The sequence below is a fragment of the Diadema antillarum genome, unplaced genomic scaffold (genome assembly GCF_040938485.1).
Source record: "Diadema antillarum isolate AM-2024a unplaced genomic scaffold, OU_Dant_1.0 seq00001813_RagTag, whole genome shotgun sequence".
NCBI classification, from domain to species: domain Eukaryota; kingdom Metazoa; phylum Echinodermata; class Echinoidea; order Diadematoida; family Diadematidae; genus Diadema; species Diadema antillarum.
Genome location: NW_027272488.1, coordinates 366,162 through 382,377, shown reverse-complemented (window position 1 = coordinate 382,377; position 16,216 = coordinate 366,162). Strand labels below are relative to the sequence as shown.

The 16,216-nt window shown below is 37.9% G+C and overlaps 1 protein-coding gene across 1 annotated transcript; it reads left to right on the top strand.

Annotated features, from left to right (window-relative positions):
- The first annotated feature begins 2,868 nt into the window (after positions 1-2,868).
- Positions 2,869-15,161, top strand: LOC139712497 (L-seryl-tRNA(Sec) kinase-like). The gene is made up of 6 exons (XM_071624314.1): positions 2,869-3,057; positions 4,634-4,964; positions 6,078-6,279; positions 7,135-7,213; positions 10,888-10,981; positions 14,716-15,161. Exons 1-6 carry the CDS (start codon positions 2,869-2,871, stop codon positions 14,895-14,897), a joined length of 1,077 nt encoding a protein of 358 aa, XP_071480415.1. The 3' UTR covers positions 14,898-15,161.
- Positions 15,162-16,216: the final 1,055 nt, after the last annotated feature.

The following is a 16,216-nucleotide window of genomic DNA, read 5'->3' as shown; positions in this document are numbered from 1 at the left end:
TTCTAAAATCAGATCTCTTCTCCCGTGCGACTAAATAACATTGCATGTGTCAGTGCGTATTGTTTATCTGGTGTAATTTAGACGGGATAATGTAAACATAAGAATAAAATATGTATCATTGAATAACGAGAACAACAATGCGAATAAATCTATACAATCGGTGGAAAAACATTATAAAAACAAACACATACTTTTTCGATTGACTATTACCAACTTTAATCTGATCAATAAAAGCATCCCTTGCAAAATCATACAGATAACCCTGCCACCATTTTTGTTTCTTCTTTTTTTTTTCTGGAGGGACACACAGTTTATTATTGATTACTGTATCACATATGTACTTTTTTTCTTTTTGTTACTGTTATTTTGCTCTTGCATTATCCTTATATAATTGTGGTTGCTAGTTCTCTGACATTAAATTTCTATGAGGAGCACCAGCGTGCTTAGAAACACCCGTATAAAGCGCCATATAAATTTATTATTACCATTATTATTTTTTTATTTATTATTATTATGTTGTTGAAGTTGTTATTTAGTAGTAGTAGTAGTAGTAGTATAGTAGTAGTAGTTTATCACTATTATTGTCATTATTGTTATTATCATAATCATAAAAATGATGTGGTGTGTTATGAGAAATTTACATTCAATACCACTCACCTATTTTACGCCCCCCCCCCCACACACACACATTTCAGTGATGCATTCCCTATTTTATTATTTCATTTCACCTTCCTTTCTGTCCCAACCTCTGGTTACGTTTATATTATTATGCCATCTGTTTCGGTCAGACATCAAATGATGTTGAAAGTTTATTAAAGGTATTGTTTACCCATAGGCCCGGTGATAGTGTTTGAGTTATTACATTTGATGCATGTTATGTGGAGGTCAGTTGTAACCCCAAACATCCTACCATGTAAAAAATTCACAATATAGCCTAAAATATATGAAGGTATCACTATAATTTCTCAATAAACCATCAGAAACACTGTTATTATAACAATTTTTCACATTTTGAATATTTAACAATACTTAACATTTATCATAATGATTAAAATAACCAAAGTACACTAGCTGTCTAATGGCCCCTTGAAAATCAGCTCTCCAGCTGAAATTTTAAACCTCATATTGGAAAAAAAAGCATGACTTAGCCTAATGAAAACTCATCTTGATGAATTTACTATACAGGTCCGTACTGCACTTCTGCAGCAGAATTCCCCCATCTGTCCTATACCTTTTACAGGATGAGTTGAATCTATTGTTGTGAAAGAACATTTCACAGCCAAATTTCTTAAAACAAATCTTTGCTGAGCAAGATTTGTATACTTTCTGTGCATGCGCTCTAAAGAAATAGATAAATTGTAAATCCAACATTTTAAATGATGTCAATCCTCGAACCTTAACTTGTAAATGTTAAATTGAACACTCAAAATGTTGGATTTGTATACCATTTCAGTTTTTATAGTCGGTACACTCTATAAATATGATTACTATCATTATAATTGCAAAGTGATAAACAGCGGTATATATGTAACACAAAATGAAAGAGAAATAGGTGGTCAACGATGTTTACACTCTAAAAAATGAAATCGTACTCTCTAAAAAAATCGAGTGAAAATATTCACTCGGAGTGAATACAAAAAAGAGTGAATTTAGAGTGAAATTGGAGTGAATTTTGAGTGAAAATGCTCATTTTCACTCGTTTTGGAGTGACCTCAGGGATCACTCCTAAATCTTCGAGTGATCCCTGAGGTCACTCCAAAATGAGTGAAAATGAGCATTTTCACTCAAAAATTCACTCCAATTTTACTCTAAATTCAATCTTTTTTGTATTCACTCCTTTAAGAGTGAATATTTTCACTAGAATTTTTTTAGAGAGTAAATGCAACATTTTGAGTGTTGAATTTAGGATTTAAAGGGTTCGTGGAGTGACAACATTTTTTTTTAACGGTGGATTTATTATTTCAAATTTTAGAGTGTGGACATCGTGATATTCCTTTAAGGTGTTGTCGTCTTTTTTTTTTGTTTTTTTACAATGGAAGCTTGTCCCAGACTGCATTTCTCCTGAGTTTAACTACTGACCAGAGTTGTTTTTTTATTGAATTCATAAAGCTGTTGAATCAGCTTAGAGGGGAAAATTACCAGATCTTTTCTTTTGGTGGTCCTTGGAGGACCATCAGAGAACATGAAATATTCTACGCTTTTGGACATATAAAATTTACACATAACACTAATTAAATGCACTGGCAAAATTTTCTATCTTCTCTTTCTGTACTCTTATTTTGGTATATGTATGCCCTAATTTACTCTAAACCCATACTATTCTGTTTTCCCGAGGCCTGCCATGCCATTGAAATGTTAGTGATTAATTATTTGTATTTTACAATTAGTATTGTTGTTTCCAACAGATTAATGGCGTGATTACATGGAAATGCCATCAATATTTCGTAAGATGTAAACCATTGTTAAATTGGCTGTTACTCAATTCAATTATATTATATTATATTGCTCTAGCGTTATATATTTGTGCCTATTTATACGGCTATGTGATATTTTATGTCATCGTTGTGTGGACGGTATCTATGTCATAATATCAGGAGTCTGTGGTGGCAGATCGATTACTAGTACGTGTAGTACACTGTATTCTGCCACTCACTCCTAACAACTGTACTGCTGTCAGACCCTGTGTAGGAAAAGAAATCCCGTTCAGTACTAACTGTGATCGATCATATTCTGTATCCACCACTACCGGTGGACTGACTAGAATAATAAGGTTAGACGTCTACCGCCGTTCGTGAATCCTTCTCCGAAATATTGCCATTTTCGCCCGATTTATTCATTACAGAAACCCAAAACAGATGTAGAATAAAGATGACTTCCACGGATACGTGTTTATGTGTTATTTGCGGTATCCCGGCCTCGGGAAAGACGAGTTTATGCAAACTTATAGGTGAATTGGCGTCGGTGCAGACTACGCAGTGCAGATCGGACGTGCTTGCTGTACACATTTGCTATGACACGATAATCCCTCGAAGCCTGGACCTTGCAAAGGACGAACAGGTTTGTGATCCTAATTTTGAAGAACATCTGACTAACGTTACAAAGATCAGGGTGGTCCACAACTTGAAATTTTAGCATGTTGCAAGCTCAGAATCTGAGAATATTGCAGAAATTGAATATGCGCGGAGCGCACACGATGAGTACATAGTACGCAATATTTTGCTGCTTATCTCTCTTTGTGCTGCTTACATTCAATGTTCTCTCTCATGTTTTGCACACAAAAATCTAAAGTACCTGGTAGTTTGATGTTTCTTATGTTATGCACATGTTTTGCACATTTTTGAATACTTTTACTTTGAGCTTGTTGCAAATTCTTGAGGATGTTGCATAGCATGTTGCTGGCTTCTTAGGATGTTGCACAAGAATTTTAGCATGTTGCAGCGACATGCTAAAACCCCTCGTGGACCACCCTGCAAAGATGAGAGTGAGGTTAAGAGATGTTTGTCACTGACTTCACTGTCATCATTCTGCTGTTCTATTTATTTTTGGCTTTCCTTGGATTTGGGTAATTAGTACTGTAACGTTATGTAAGTTTGGTTCTTCAACTATTGATCATGCTGATATTTGTAAAGACTAAGTTGCCGTTGTTAGTGTAGAAGCTCTAACCTATTAAATGTTAACTGCTAGGCCTTTATTTGGCTTCAGGAGACGGCGTCTGGTTGTGGTGGGGCTAACTACTACTACCATGACTACCCTGCTGCTATTACTGGTAGAATCTGTAGACTTGCTGTGGTGGAGTGATATACTTTGCTCTATTTTTCATTAGGCTATACAAAAATAGACTTGATTGTCTATAGAACCTATTCTAGTTTAATAAACGCAGTTGAGCCAGCCAATGATCATATACATTGTAGTTGTACGTGGAGACACGAACCCAAAGCCCAAGGCAGGAGGTGTGAGATGTGTGTATTAATGTTAGAATTTATGCAATGTGTTGGACATTTGCCACATGAAAATGGCAAGGTACAGTGTCAGTAGTAGAGACTAGACTCTAGAGTAGAGTGGGTCATAGCTCGGCTATCTATATTGAGATCAAACCGGTGTGATAGTTCTTGCTTTCTACAGTGATCTGAGGGAATTGATCCTTCATTTTTGGATCACGGGTAATGAAAATTCCTGATTAATTTTTAACAGAGCAAGGAAAAAGTCATTGTTTTTTTGGTTTTTTTTTTTTTTTTTTTTTTGGTGGGGGGGGGGGGGGGGGGAGGGGTGGGGAGTAATTACGGTAGTTGTATTTCATACACAAAACAAAGTTGAATATCACACAAGAGTTTAGTTGTATCCATAGCTGCATACCCTGAACAACACTTTGGATGCCCAAATGAGTATGTTTCAGCAGGTCATTAAAATGTTTGTCTAATTTTTGCAGATATTTCTGCAATCAGTTTTACATGTGTCTCCCCTCTTAGTGATAATAAAAGAATGGTTTCTTCATGTTTCACTCCTCTTGAGAGGATAAAAGTCATGGAAGGTAGTGTCTGTATTTCTTTTTCTCAAAACTTTGCTGGAAGTTTTGAGGAAAGAAGTTACTTTTTTGTTTCAAGGGGATAAAATGCTTAAATCTAACATTTTTCAGGGATCTTCTGCATGGAAGGAATACCGAAAACAGATTGTGATTGGCATGGACCATATCTGCAAGAAGCTAGCAGAGAAAGGAACATCACTGCCACAGGTCATCACAGATCTCCAAAATGATCCCGGCCCAAGAGGGGAGGAGCCTGCAAGCGACAGCAGTGAAGATGGAGAGGTGATCCGGGAGGTAGTCTGGAGGCAACTGCTTGCGTGTTTATCTGCTTCCCTGGCTGGGAGTGGAGTAGAGATGAACTGCAGCCAGATTCTGTTCCTCGTTGATGACAACATGTTCTACAGGAGCATGAGATACGAGTATTTCCAGCTCGCCCGAAATTGTAGGTCATGACATGTTGCAACTTTAGAATACCTCAAGTTACTTGGTACTCAGTACTTGGTAGATGTCCTCCAAAAGGCTCGTGTGTCCCTCTTTATTTTTTGTTGAAACAAAAGAAATAAAAAAGAAAAAAGGGGGCGAGTGCGCCTCCCCTTTACAGAATTCCTGGATCCGGCCCTTTGTGCTGTCAGTCACCAACTTGAGGTGCTAGTTTCATGGCCTTTTCTAATTCTGTTTTGAAAATACCTAAAGAAGATTGGGTAACAACGGAAGAGGAGAGGCAATTCCATTCTTTTACAGTTCTTCCATTCCCCCGGGCCTCCAGGAAACCCCACAGCCCCAAGTTGAGGATGAGTCCCAAGTATACGCAGGCAGGTGTCTATGGGAAATGCATGTTGTAACAAAATCAAACCGTCCTCAACGGGTAAAAAAATATTGTATAAAACCAGAAGTACTCTGAGTAAATACATAATTAGTGCATGTACTTTCAAGTTAGTTTATGGCAGAGTCAGAGTGGCCCCCTTAATTGCGACAAAGACCAAATTCGGGGCCAGTTTTCACTTTTTGATCCTCTGTAAAAACTCATGGTCAAATTTTGTACAAATTTGACAGGTATTTACTATTGCTATTGTTATAGAATTTCAAATTGATACCATGCCCCCTGGACAGCCACCCCCCCCCCCCAGCTCCCTAAATGCATATTTTCTTCTTAGGTAATAGTCTGCAAGAATGTGTAGAAGATGAACTTGTGTACTCAGTGAGCACCAGACCCACTGAGTCTCTTATTTATTTTCATGCCTGATTATATACATTGCATTATGCATTAATATTATACTCTTTTGTAGTTTTGAAAGCATCAGATTAAGTGTAATACAATCAAACATCTTAGATAGGGCAGATAATGAAATGGAGGTACAGATAATCCAAATTAGATTTCATTCATATTCAGACAGACAGAGCACTCATACAGCATATTTATGATCTTTGAGAGATGTGAGTAGGCTGAAAGGGATGTGGATATATATCATGTGTTGATATCATCTATTTCACTTCCAACTGAGCTGAGTACACCAGCTGGGTGATGTTGATTCCATTATATCATCTTGGACGTTAGATTCCACAGGATTCTGTCAAGTCGGCCTCACTTGCAGTGCAAAACTGGCCCTGGACAGGAACAGCGGCCGTAAGAATGAGATTCCAGAGAACACCATTGTTACCATGGCAACCAAGATGGAGCTGCCGGATGCCAGCAAGGCCCCCTGGGAGAAGAATTCTTTCTTGGTTGATGTCCAGGATCCAGTGGATCATGTGGTTCTGTGAGTTAACCCTTATTGTGCTTTGGTTGCCCATTGATACACAGGCTTCAGTGCTTTCTTCACCAACTGGCGGGAGTGTCTGGAGAGTGATTGTCATTGAATAGAGATGATCTGATCCCCCTAATCTCTATTGTGTGTCGAATTAGCCTTCCTGTCAAACTAAGCAACTGTGTTGCACCTGAGTGGGCTTGCTAATCTACAACTAGACAACTAGATCAAGTTTGAATAGATTACTGAATGATGATGAAAGAGTTTAGCAAGTAAAGCTAAGTGCTTTCAATGTCTCTGAAAATGTGCATGGAGCCATTCTGAATTCTTGGTTGTAAATTGTGCCAAACTGACACTATGTGAATATTCAGCACTCCAGTTTGGATTATCACCATTAGCACCACTTGTTGGATGGGAACAGTAATGAAATAATCTAGTTGAAGGCATAAGTGTGATAAAAGAGTTGTCATGAAAATTCCTTCCAGCGATATGTCACTGGATAGTGCCCCCTACTATATACACTTTGTAAAATACATTAGATACATTATATCTATCATGTGATGAGAACTGCAAGAGACCAGTGTCCCTGTCTTACCTTTGATAGTATGATGTCATTATCTGAATTTCCATGTAGGCAAATAAACAAACAAACACACAAACAATCTAAGTATCAATACATTGAATTAAAAAAATTTACAACTCTTATTGATAATGGCTTATGCTCATAATCATCACTTCCCACTTCTAGCAGATGCTGGCTGGTACATCTATTGTAATAGCCTTTTAATTTCAATTGCATGCCATGAGTTTATTTAGGGGATAATTATGAACATTGGTAACTGTGATCATCCCCATTCATCCTAACAGTGCCCCTGTATGGATGCTGATACAGGCTGCCTTCCAGTCTGCAGTACCCCCTCTAGAGGTGGCAGATGAAGAGGCCAAGGTGAGTCTTAGGTATAAAAGGCTTGTGGCCTAGTCATATTGGTCAGAAACTGGCAAACTTTGAGAAGTCATACAGGAATGCCAAGTTCAAAAAAATTTTATGAGTGAGATTTCCATGACTCGGCATCTCGGCGAGCGAATGTGCGCGCGAGCGAGGGTGTGGCCCGTGGCCTTCCACGGTAGGGAGCTTTTCCAACTTTTAGCTCTTAATGGTAATATTAGGTGCATACTTAAGTGACTATTTTTTACTTATCTTGAAAGACAAAAGGAAAATATACCTTCAATTGCAATTATCACTTTCATCTTTTGAGCTATGTTCATTATCAAAGGCCTAAGTTGAAGACTTCGCAAGATGCGTGAGAAAAATGGGTGCCATGCGTGAGATCGTGAGACGGCCCCCAAATGCTTGAGTCTCACGCAGAATGCGTGAGACTTGGTAGCTCTGGTCATATGACATGTCATACACATCAAGTATTAGCTACAATTCTGCTCCATGTTAGATTTGATATGTGGAGTAGCGTCTAATACACAAGTATACAAATTAGTGGAAATCTCATTAAAATCAGACTTTGATTAGGAAAGTTATAAATGCAATATCATAGAGTCCCATGTTTTCACAAATTGGTGACATTGGTCACAGCTGCTCATGAAAAATGACATAAGTGTTGATACTAGTGATTTATAAGTTTTCCAGTGGACCTGCACATATATCTTTGATAAATTTTCAGGTTTGAAATGAAGTCACAAAATAGAATGTATGTATTTGTAATTTTGCAGTCAGTGGCAATTATTTTGTATTAATGACCGAGGACATCTGACTTGGGTGGAATGAAGGGATTGTAAATGTCAAATTATCAGGGAAATCACCAATATAATATATTTCATTTTATTAATTTGTGTCCAAGGCGGTGTGAAAGCTGTGAGGAAATGACATTATTCCCTTATAAAATTGCATTTTTAATGAAAAAAAAAAAAAAATTGTGACCCTACACTGCAACCCTTCTCCCCCCCCCCCCCAAAAAAAAGAATTTCCGGTGAGGATTTTCTTTTTTGTTTTGTTAAGGTCAAATTCCAAAAGAGGAAATCCTTACAGCATTACAGTCATATGTTACTCATCAAAATTGGATGTGCCTAACTCATTAACGTAACTGATGGAAAACGGAAATATAGAAATGCCCATACATTGAAGGCTCTTTAAAAATTGTCTTCTCTGGAACCAGAAGAGATATAATTGTATCCCCCGAACAGAGTTCGGAGGACACTATGGATTTGGCCTCGTCGCGCCGCGTCCGCCGCATCTGCCGCCGCCGCCGCCGCCGCCGCAGAGATTTCCTTGTGAGCGCTCTACCAGCTGCGTTTCTTTTCCGATCATCTTCAAATTTGGCATGAAGGTGTATTATGGTTAGACGAAGGCGCCTATTGTTTTTGGTGATGGCGCCCTCACTTGTTCCGTCTTTATACATGAAAAGGTAAATTCAATAGGGTCTGCTTGTGAGCGCTCTACTGGCTGCAGTTCTTCTTCGATCATCTTCAAATTTGGCATGAATGTGTATTATGGTAAGATAAAGAGGCCTATTGTTTTTGGTGGTGGCGCCCTCACTTGTTCCGTCTTTATACGTGAAAAGGTAAATTCAATAGGGTCTGCTTGTGAGCTCTCTACTGGCTGCAGTTCTTCTTCGATCATCTTCAAATTTGGCATGAAGGTGTATTGTGACAAGACAAAGATGCCTATTGTTTTTGGTGATGGAGCCCTCGCTTGTTCCGTCTTTATACATGAAAAGGTAAATCCAATAGGGTCTGCTTGTGAGTGCTCTACTGGCTGCAGTTCTTCTTCGATCATCTTCAAATTTGGCATGAAGGTGTATTATGGTAAGACAAAGGCGTCTATTGTTTTTGGTGATGGCGCCCTTGCTTGTTCCATCTTTATACATGAAAAGGTAAATTCAATAGGGTCTGCTTGTGAGCGCTCTACTGGCTGCAGTTCTTCTTCAATCATCTTCAAATTTGGCATGAAGGTGTATTATGGTAAGATGAAGAGACCTATTGTTTTTGGTGATGGTGCCCTCGCTTGTTCCGTCTTTATACATGAAAAGGTAAATCCAATAGGGTTTGTTTGTGAGCGCTCTACTGGCAGCAGTTCTTCTTCGATCATCTTCAAATTTGGCATGAAGGTGTATTATGGTAAGGCGAAGACGCCTTTTGTTTTTGGTGATGGCGCCCTCGCTTGTTCCGTCTTTAAATATGAAAAGGTAAATTCAATGTTGTCTGCTTGTGAGTGCTCTACTGGCTGCAGTTCTTCTTCGATCATCTTCAAATTTGACATGAAGGTGTATTATGGTAAGACGAAGATGCCTATTGTTTTTGGTGATGGCGCCCTCGCTTGTTCCGTCTTTATACGTGAAAAGGTAACTTTTAAAGGGTCTGCTTGTGTGTGTGACGCTGGCCTTGTTTTTTGACTAATTTTTTTCAAATATGGTATGTAAATATATCATAGTCAAATCTATACATCTATACCTATTGATAATGCTGCCCTCACTGTTCCACCGTTTACAGGGTCAAAGGTCATCTTGATCATGTCAAAATTTGCAAAAGTGCTTATTTATGCAATAACTTGGTTGTTACCCAACAGATTTTATTCAGACTTGCTAGGGAGGAGTATGGGTGATCATTCTACATGAAGGACACAACAGTTTGTGGTGACGGCGCCCTCAGTGTTCCGACTTTGGATGCCAATGCTCATTTCTTGTGTGTGCTCTATCAGCCACATTTCTTATAAGATTTTCTTCAAATTTGGCAAAAAGGTGCATTATAGTGAAATGAAGATGCCCATATTGTTTTTGGTGGCGGCGCCCTCGCTTATTCCGTCTTTATACATGAAAAGGTAAATTTTACAGGGTCTGCTTGTGTGTGCAACCCTGCCTTGTTTCTTGACCGATTTTTTTCAAATTTGGCATGTAAATGTATCATAGTCAAATATATACACCTACAGCTATTTGGATTTTATTGTATCCTGCAACAGTTGCCATATCATACAAAATTCTGGCCTTAAAAGTAATCCAGATGGAGTATGGGAGACGGGTTCGGGGGATACATGTGCTCGATTGCGAGTGCTTCTAGTTTAGTTAGTGCTATGAGTAACTACATATTTTCAATTTGTTCATGGCAAATCTGGGGTGCCCCCCTTATTGCCCAGAACCCCCAAATTAGAGAATCTTTTAAAAAAATCTTTTATGAAATCAGATTCATTCTGAGTAAATGTAATGTACATTAGTGGGTGTACTGTTGAGTTTGTTTGTGGCAGAGCTTATGTATAAGATCAACATGAATAATCACTACATGACAGATGCAAATCTCAATGAATTTAAATACCGACATGCCTGTTAGTACAAATGACCTTTTTCTGCTCATGCGAAACTACAAACTGACTTATTTGTGGAAGGTAAACTTACAATACTTGGGTGAGTGTGAGACCCCTCTATCTCTTGTTGATATTCTTACACAGCTGTGTTTGCAGATATTGGTTTTTGTAAAAAGACAGTATGCTAGTAGTGATGTACAATTACACATCAATAGTTTTATCATATACATGAATCATGGCCTTTATGGATCAGTATTTTGTGTGCTACCTTTAGATCAGTGATAAGATGAATTGTTTCTTGGTCTTGTCCTTTCAAGGAGAGAAGCCGAGCGGGGTGTGCTGCTAGTCTTCTGCACCAGGCTGACCAAGTGTTGAGAAAGTGCATTTCTGAGACCATGCTGGCTTCCAAGGGTAAGCCCAATATAAAATATATGTCAAAACCCTCATGTGAAGTCTATACATGTTGGAGAGGGTTGAGTGTCGTAGTCCATTTGAGAGTGTGTAAAATTGCATGAAGTGTTTAGATCTGTTTTTGAGTCAGTCCAGCTGCCCTTGAGTGACCTAAATAGTATGTAGTTGACTTTGACTGTGGTATGAAAACAGTCTGAAGATAAAGGTTTAAAGGTATGCATTGTGTAAGTTGTGTGTGTATCAGTGCGTATTTGGAGCGACAGAGCCTGCTTTTGTGTGAGAACGGACAAATACATGTTTATTTTCAGTTGCCAATATAACACACTCCATAGAATGTGATATGCCTCTTTCTTCTGCATGTCTTGAATATGCATTAGATTTATACAAAAGTTGCAAACTGATTTGAAGTAATAAGAGACAGCGAGAAGGCTGATTCAGGCTGCCATGATATCACAGAATTTGTGGGAGAACTATTCTTTATGAGGTGTCAATTACATTGACAACAAGTTGTATGTAGTACACGGTAAGTTAGTAGGAACTAGCACTGGCTGTCGGCCAGAAGCTTGGTGGTCTAGTGCATACAATGCCTGTCTAGTAATCAGGAGATCATATGTGGCCGTGCACCACAAAACGAACAAAAAGTCGCACAAACTGATTTTGTGTGAGGACTGAAAATAAGTGAAATGGGTCAACCTAGCTGATCTTGACTTTTTCATATTTTCTGAAAGAGCAAGTCTTCTTTTACATTATGCTAAAATTGGGATTATAAAAAGGGCAGGAAAGTGTGTTTTTTTATCAGTTTATCTCAAACATTTTTGATAGAATAGTGTGATTAGGCGTGTCTTTAGAGTCCCCTTTTCATTTCTGAAAAAACCTTGTACACACTCTTCAGTTTCAACTCTAATAACTTTTGAAAGGCTGATGCTACTGCTTTGAAAGTTGGCATTAATTATGGACAGAATGTGTTAATGAGGCATGCTTAATTTAAGTTTAATCTGATAATCCCTTCATTGTTGTAACTCTGGGGGATTACTTCCTGATTTTTTTGTCCCATTCATCGCACAGCCAGCGCGGTTAGGTAAAGATTAAGCGCTTCAATAGACACTGTACTTCACAGCCTCTTTTCTCAGTTCACATTTTTCCTGAGTTTGTGCTTTCTTTTCAGTATTTAGATAGGTTAGTGGAATCCATTTGAGTTGAGTTATACTGTATATCATTTTAAAGCTTAAAGTCTGCTCTTTCAGAATATGGTCTTAACTAAAAAATCATGTCTGGTGACTTTTTGTTTGTTTTGTGGTGCAGGGTCACATATTTTCGAGTCCAAGCAGAGTATGTACACCCATGATTTTTTGTTTCTCTCAATCATGGCTGTCACTAAAACACTGAATAATTGATGCTTATTTTTAATGCATAGATGAAGGGCAATTTGTCAATCAGTTACAACAAAGTTGTAGTTAGATTGGGTGGAGCAGCTGTGAATGAACCCTTTGCCTACTGTATTCAAGCTTTCAGATTACACTGAAGTGAAATCTTTGCAAAGTTGTTTTATGCTAAGACACTTGAACGGGCTTGAATTTATCATTCTGCACCATAAGTACCTAATCTAAAGGGGAAAAATATCACCATCCCGTTAAGTTTCTGTTTCTAGTTACTGTATGAAAATTGTCTTTTAGCCAGTGAAAGACTTACACTTGTAAAACTTCAAAAATTAGCCCAATTTATGCCAGTTATTTTCTTCATAAGCTATTGAGTCCACATTCTACTTCACAGCTCCAGCATTCTAGTGAAAATTGGTCTATATATTCTGCATAAGGGAGGCAGCAACAAAGGATGTAACCATACAGCATTATGTAAAGTAGGTTTAGTTTGCAGGGTTGCAGAATGAAGTGTGAGGGTGACAGAGTGGAAAACTCTGGCTGTAGTCCCCTCTCGGTAAAGAGACACTCGCCACTATTCATGCTACCCGCCTGCAATGTGTTTACCCATGACTCACTTACAGAGTTGGCAGAGGAAATGAATACTCTGCGGATAGACGTGAGACACCTTTTTTTAATCTCTTGGCAAGACGCATTGAGACACTTTGTGAAAGAGATCAAGTGCCCTTCAAGTTGAGCGTCTAGTGCCTCTTTAAGATTCAACAGGAATACAGCACAAAGGGATTGTGAAATACTAGTATCCAGTGGTGGAAGTATCCCAGCAAATTGATTCTTCAACCAGTTGCTTTGGGATTGGTGCAAATGAGATCAAGAGTATGTTAAGCTGAGGCCGTTGAATAACTCGAAAGCACTCCACCCTGCTAGAATAAAGCCGCAGAAAATCATCAAAAGCCTCGTTAACATAAAAGGGAATGAAACAGGAGAGCACCTCTATTGTAGTGTATTGTTCTACTCATGCTTAGGAAAACAAGAAACAACAGAAAAATGTATTTCACTTTAACATTGAAGAAAATTGCTGGCATACATTGTATATCCCTTCTAAAAGAATTATACACCTTGCTGATTGTAAAGTTGAAGTTATCTTTTGCAAGCTTTTAGTGTTCCTCTCACAAAACTATTTGTTTATAGCATAAGGCATCAGAGTAATAGGTGTTAGACCAAAATCAACAACCAACCAATCAATCAATATAATGCTCATGACATCATCCAGTTGACTTCAGATAACATTCAGGCCTGTAACTTTTAGTTTAGTGATTTCTGTGATGAATATGAATTGTATTTTGTCACATGTTCAGGTATTGTGTGTTGGTAAGCATTGTAAGCTCTATATGTTAAAGACTTTTATGATTATATTAAATAAAATTAAAGGGACTCACTTAAACTCTTTGCTTACTGCTAGTCACTAACTTAGTTCATCACAGATTCAACTGAAATATTTTTTTTCTTCACATGTTCAAAAAAAAAAAAAAAAAGGTGTATTTCTTTTTAGATGTAAGCGACAAAAGTTGCAGTGTAGCATGTGTCTGTTATCATGTCACCAGTCAGTTTAAGATAATCATCTTTCTGCTTCTTGTTATTTCAGTAGTACAGCATAAATTGTGATATGTGAGGAAAGAGATTACAACATATACAATAAACTTTCAATAATGCACCCCAATCTTCTGTGCCCTGTCACCAGTGAGATAATTTGGCTGAAAAATTAGAAGTGTGATTTTTTTTTTCAAAATTATTAAAAAAAATATTCATATTAAAACTACATATTTCCTGAATATCAGTGTCTAAGAATGTTTTGAAAATTTTAAAAGCATGTTGCTGTGATGTATAAAATTGGCTACTGGTGTTTCGATACAGATTCTCCCAATTAGCTTCAAAGTTGAATTTCTCAGAAACTGTATTTTTGTGGTGGCCCGATTTTTGCCATATTCGCGTTAAGTTGTTTTAAATAAAAGCGGGCAACTTGAAAATTTACAGCCTTGACATTTAGAAAATGCTGAAAAAAAAATGAAAGTGTATGCCAGGTCCTTGTGGTGACAGGTGAACTCACAAATTAAGTATCTCTAAATTGTCATTTCTAATCAGCACAAAGTGTCTGTAAAGTAAGCACTATAGTAGTAGAGTATATTATGCACAGTAGAGTATATTATTATAGTAGCTGCGCAATATAAATGTCCTTTATTATTAGGGGTCAGTTGGACCAGACATACTTGCAAAAAGTATTCAAATTCAGTCCCCCCCTCCCCCCCCCCCAAAAAAAAAAATGAATTGACATCATATTGATTCTTACTTATACGTTCACAGGGACATGCAGCAAGGAAGAAATGCAGATCATTGCTCAACGTTTAAACACCGCCAAGGCTGTCATCCTTGAGGGTGTTAAAGTGGGTGACCTGGTGCCCCCGTCTCTCCCTGATGAGGGGGAAACCAAAGAAGACTTTGAGGTCTACCTCCGCGACTGTCTAAGGAGCAAAGCGGGGCTGTAGATGCTTTACAGTTGAATGGACACAGTCAGCTGAGGGACTGGAGTGAATGAAAGAAGAATGACCCTAGGGAGACATTTCAGATTCTGCCACTGCCGTTCACCTTGAAGGAGCAGTTTTTAATGCTGTGAGGTTGTCAGGACCTTGTGATTTTCCTTGTTTTCCTCATTTGCTATACTGAGAAAAAGAGAAACACAGTGAATGCAAGTACAGCTATCTTGAGGCAAAGAACAACAGAAATGCAAGGAAATTCAGCAAAATGCTAATGCCTAAAGACTTGCAATGTACTGGTAGAATATTTGGATATTTATGTGTTTTGGGAGCATATTGTTGCTTTTTTTTTGGGGGGGGGGGAGGGAGACTCCAATTGAAATATTGTTATAGATGACCTCATATTGCCATGGAATAACTTGTATAATAAGGGGACTGTAGTAATACATGCTGTAGGTTACACCTCATTACACCCAATTTGATGCCCCCTTCTCTTTTCTCTACATGATGTTTACACTTGCAGAGCCACAAATAAACTGACTATTCAATATAAGATATCAGGCAGTTTAGATATGAGTTTACCAATACATATTTACAACATTAATACATTGTATTCAATATAATGGTATGTAATATGCTCCTGTCACAATATACTCCAGGCACAATATACTACCTAGTACACCGTTAACACGTGATACAAATGTAGGCTAACAAGATGATCGTGTGACTTGTGAGTAGTCCTATATATGCACACTTTTGTTGCAGTATATGGACATCCATATTTTGTCATAACAAAAATAATCTTTGTTGCCCAAAATATCTTGTCATAACAGGGTTGGCCTGTACATGGTAGACTGCAAACTGCCCAAGCCTCGTGGTATATGGGCATTTGCAGAAAGCTGGGAAAAACTTGTAGATACTTAGCACTATATATGCCATGTTTGTAGTTATGTGCTGTCTCTTTGCGTGGAATGTATAAGAGGTACTTAGGGTGATGATTTTGAACACATTTCATCTAAATGAAATGTAAGTGCAAATGTTTGCATCCCTACATGATTATGTAAGGTATAATTTTATATGCAACTGATACAGTGTGATATGGATTTTTTAACGTGATGTCAATTCAGCATTTTCATAGTATGAGGTTGAACATTTCTGAAAGGAAAGATGTGTATTGAATGGCCATGAACTTTTCAAACTGGGCTGACTCATTAATATCTGTTACTTTGAAAAAGAAAATCAGCCATGTAATTAATACACATGCAAAATCATGAGTAAAATCCATTCAGTGGGAGTGTTTCCATTGTTCGGTGTTTGTGTATTCATTGTAC